General features: G+C 41.1%; 1 protein-coding gene across 1 annotated transcript; it reads right to left on the bottom strand.

Moving 5' to 3' along the window:
• Positions 1 to 3: 3 nt before the first annotated feature.
• Positions 4 to 4,311, bottom strand: ZBTB2 (zinc finger and BTB domain containing 2). Its single transcript, XM_010282917.1, has 2 exons — positions 4,087 to 4,311; positions 4 to 2,100 (listed from the first exon to the last, which is right to left on the bottom strand). Exons 1-2 carry the CDS (start codon positions 4,257 to 4,259, stop codon positions 738 to 740), a joined length of 1,536 nt encoding a protein of 511 aa, XP_010281219.1. The 5' UTR covers positions 4,260 to 4,311; the 3' UTR covers positions 4 to 737.
• Between the last annotated feature and the right edge of the window lie 272 nt (positions 4,312 to 4,583).

The following is a 4,583-nucleotide window of genomic DNA, read 5'->3' as shown; positions in this document are numbered from 1 at the left end:
TATTTTTTTTATATATATATATATATAAAGATTGCCATCACATTATTATTACAGCTACTTAAGTCAAAATTTGACTAAGTAACTACTTTGCTTGACTCAATGATGCTATCTGAAACAGATACCCAAAGGCATACTTGAAGGAAAACGTAAGGCTAAAAGAAACCCAACACCCTCAGCTCTTTTTAACTCGATGAACAGAGATTTTTGCGTTCTTTGAGAAAAGTTCTGAGGGTTTTAAGTTAGAACCTTAATCAACTTGCATGTGGACTTCTAAAAAGCATGGTGTTTAATTTGCCAGATCTTCTCGAAATGCCTTTTACCAGGGAAACTAATATATATATATATTCTTTGCTTACCAAACTGATACTCTGTTTCTCATTACACTCATCATTTTATCTAAATACACTTTTAAGCAATCTAAATTTTGTTTAAAATCTATTAAATTTGGATTAACTAATACTATCAACATAGCTGGATTATTTTTTTCACACGTTCCTTTGTATTAAAACCAATTATGTTGTGGTTTGATGCAAGAGCTTTTTGTTTGTTTTGGTGGGAGAGGCAAAGTCCAATTTCCTAACATGCCAGTACAGTTCTGGTTGCTGAAGACAAAGGGCGGGAAGGAGGCTGGTGGGAAAGGTGGCAGGGGTAAGTGAAGTAAGAGGTGGGGGGAGGAAAAAATTGATTTAATAAAAAATGAGTAAAGAAACTTTAAAAAATTGATATAGGTTTCACATTCAGTCTAACAACACTGCTTCCTGCTCCTTTTTGATGGAGGCTAACACTGCGTTATCAGTCTCTGTGGCTTCTGTGTCCCCACCGCCTAGCAGAATGGAGCGATCTTCTTCTAGTGTAAAGACAGAGTTTTGATTTTGGCACGAATGTTTGACTACTTCATTGGGAGTTGAAAACGTTTTGTCGCACAAGTTGCATTTGTAGGGCTTGTTGGTCTGTACTAGCATGTTGTCCATTTGACTGCCTTCCTCAAAAGTACAGAGTTCCAGAGTCTGTTTGTCCACCATTGTGTACGTGTCCATGCTCTGGTTTAGGCACACGTGTCTGGCAGCCTGGTTAGCCCTACAAAAGCTTTTGTCACAAGTGCTGCACTTGAAGGGCTTGCCAGTGTGTATGTACATGTGCTCCCTCCAGTGGCTTTTCTGAATAAATTTGCGACCACAGATGGAACATTCGTATTTCCGTCTTTTTACTTCCCTCTCTTGATCTGCCTGCTCCAGGTTGTCTATGTCTGCAATATCGGAGGGGGGTGGTGTCTCTGACTGCTGCTGCCCATCAATTATGGGGGAGTCTGAGATCTGCTGCAGCTCGCTGTCGCTAATCATCCCTGCTTCAGGCACTTCCACGGCATCTTTATCAGCTGTGTTGTTACAGAGAGACAAAGAAATATTACTTTCTCCCTGCTGGCTGGATGTGAAGGGAACTCCCGTGTGGATCTGCAGGTGCTCACGCAAACTACTTCGCAAATTGAACCGGCGACCGCAGAGGTGGCAGGCATAGTACTTTGGGAAGCTTCCGTTCCTTTTCATAATGCTTGGCTTGACATGCGCTATTGTGAGCGAGGCAGGCTGTTCATCTGAAGAAGATGCTTCCATGTTGGCCTCTTCTCCTGCAGGTGAATTATTACCAGCAGCAGATACCAATTCTGGAGATAAAGAAGATGGCAACGGGTCAGAAGTGGACATATTTGTCCGGGTCACTTGTGGCAGAGTTGTAGCTAACTGTGAGAGCTGTGAGCCTTCAGAAACCTGCTCTTGGTTCATCCGTGATGTCTGTGGCCTTGGTTCTCGCCCAAGTTTGTCGGTCGCTGATGGAACCTTACTGGGATGTCTTATCTGGTGATCTGCAATCTGAATGCCATATAATGAAGATGCTAATGGAAAAACTTGATCCGGGTGAGAAAAAGTTCCCTGACTTGCAAGGCTGGCCTCTTGAATTAGTGGATATGCATGCAGAAACTTTATTCCCTGTTCTAGTCGAACTGGGTCAATGAGTTGCGGTGCCATCTTCCCAGTGTACATCAAATGCAAGAGATAACTGAAGATATCTGGCTGTATGTCTGTCGCTTTCAAACGAACGCATTCGCTGAAAGGTGAAACACAATGATGAATGAGAGATAAGGAAAATCTTTTTTACCAGATATAGGTTATTCAAGCATTGATAAAAATCAGAGGCATCTACTTAAATTCAAAAGACAGAATCTGGAATAAATATAGAGAAACCCTTCAACGTAAAACAGCTAATCTTATTGGCCACTTGAAAAATGCCTTTTTCTTCCTCAGGAAAGTAACCGGCTTGGAAGACAAAGCTGTCACATTGCTGTCTACACCTTTCTAAATTGCTGTTATGTTATAGATTTGTGGTCATGTATGAATATATTTTTGTAAACTGCAAACATATTTTCCCCTTTTTTTTTTTGTTGAATTCAAACATGTCTGTAAGCTAAATGAAAACCTGCTGGCACTGGTGTCTAATTCACAGTCCATTAAACTTTTCTCGGTACATAGCTCCGAAAACACGTAAAATTCACCTGCCACTTGCCTGTTTGGCTTCTATGGCTTACTACTGTTTGCAGCTGCAGTTCTGCAAATGTGTGGTATCACCTTGTCTCAACTGTATTACGATCCAGAAACCATGCAGGACAGGGTGTAAATCCCCTGAGGATCTGATGCAACAGGTGTAGCCTGGGCACATCTAACTTGTAGCAGCCAGGCTCCTTACAGAGCAGAATGGTAGCTTCTTTCCTTGAATAGGGAGGAGGAAACGGCAGCACCAGTGGTACGCCTGGTCAGCCTAACAGTCCCTCAGTTAGAGCACTCAACAAAGGGAGACTATCTGGCTGTGATTCCCTCTTCCATCTAACGGGACTGAAACCAAGACCATCCTCCAGCTGACAACACATCCTATGCATCAACCTTTAGGATACTCTGGACTGAAACACCCACCACTCCTCCGGTTGAAGCTGGATCTCTGTGCAGAAAGAGAGGCAAGGTTCACAGAAGAAGAAAATCAGGAACATCTCGGTTAGGCCAGTTAGCTAACAGGAGAGGATCTGGGATTCTAATCATTTTTCAGAGTTGTAGCTCTTTTGTTAAACAAACATTAAATAAAAGACAGAAATCCAGAAATCGACATGACTGTGCACGGCGGTCTGAATGCTCTAACCACAGTAGGCCACCAAGCTGAGGAGGAAATAATAGCCAGTTCTTCCATTTCTTGAGGTGCACCCTTCTTGAGCTCTCTCTCTGACTGCTTTTGAATTCAGAGATATTACTCAACAGTAAACTTTGCAACACTCTCTTCTGAAGATGACTGTGTGCTCTTGATGGAGCATCAAGACCGATACATCTGCCTGCAGTCCTGTCTCAGAAGTGCAAATGCACATCTGTCCTCGATGTTTACTTCTGGCTAAGAACTCTTAGCCAAAGACTTAAGAGTTTCACTCACTTAACATAAACTTTTTGAACAGTTCACATAATTGGGATAAAGAAAAGACAAAAAAACCCTTTAAAACAGTCTTACACTTCTGTTGTCTTTTCAATGCCTTTCATGTAAGGCTGCCCCCCCGCCCCTCAAAAAAAGAAACACAAACTCCCTTATTTTCCACCACTACATAGTATTTTAGTATTTAACTGACTTCGGTAAACTGTAAAAAAAGAAACATATTAACCTCTTTTATAAGTCCATTTCTCAAAATCTCCTAGCAAATATTTATTGGTTCACACATAATGTTATGGAAATGTCAAGAACAGTGCCAAGACAGAGTAGAGGATAGTGAGTGGGAGAAGGAAAGTGCAAGAGTGAAGGCAGGATCCTTTAAATATACAATTCTAGGAATTCTGTGCTTTTTTAAGGATAAAGAACTTAACACTACATTATAACATTAGTGTTAATGAATCAGAGTTCAACTTTAGTTAAACTGAGATTCTAGTTTGCAGTCAAGACCGGATTCCATATTCCTTATGTCATAGTAAGAAGCAAAAAGAACATTTACAGGTTTCAAAATGTTGCTAGACCTCCTTACCTCAGCTAACTGAACAACATTTAAACAGTGAACCTTTTTAGAGTTACCTGGTTTGATGAACAAACAACATCTTGAAGTAGTTGGAGAAAGAAGCAAGGACTGATTTGTGGGCCTTGAAGTAGACATCACCAATGGCAACTGTGCAGTCACACAGGAAACCGAACTCTCTCTGAGCATTTAGTTGCTGCAGCAGAATAAGTCCATGGTTGGCCAAATCCATTTTTTAACACTCTGAAAAGCAAACGACTTCCATGTAAAACTTAACAGTAGATGTCTCTTAACAGGTATTTTCCTCTAATGTCCATATATCATGCTCCAGTAACACCTCTTAATCCCAAGCTACTGTATAGACAACACCTTACACGGAGGCAAGGATCTCTGTTTTGTGACGGGCAATGCGATTCACAAAGGTGCAGGCGATTTGCTGAAGCTTAAACAGCAAAGCAGAGCCAGGACTACAGAGTTCTGAAAAGGCACAGAAACATAAATAGCTAAAGGCGAGGAAGAAAACTTACTAAGTAAGTAGTAAAAACATCTATTTGTA

This window comes from Phaethon lepturus, unplaced genomic scaffold, assembly GCF_000687285.1.
Source record: "Phaethon lepturus isolate BGI_N335 unplaced genomic scaffold, ASM68728v1 scaffold26562, whole genome shotgun sequence".
Taxonomy (NCBI): Eukaryota; Metazoa; Chordata; class Aves; order Phaethontiformes; family Phaethontidae; genus Phaethon; species Phaethon lepturus.
The sequence above is the reverse complement of the archived record's forward strand: the minus strand, read 5'-3'. Positions and strand labels throughout refer to the sequence as shown.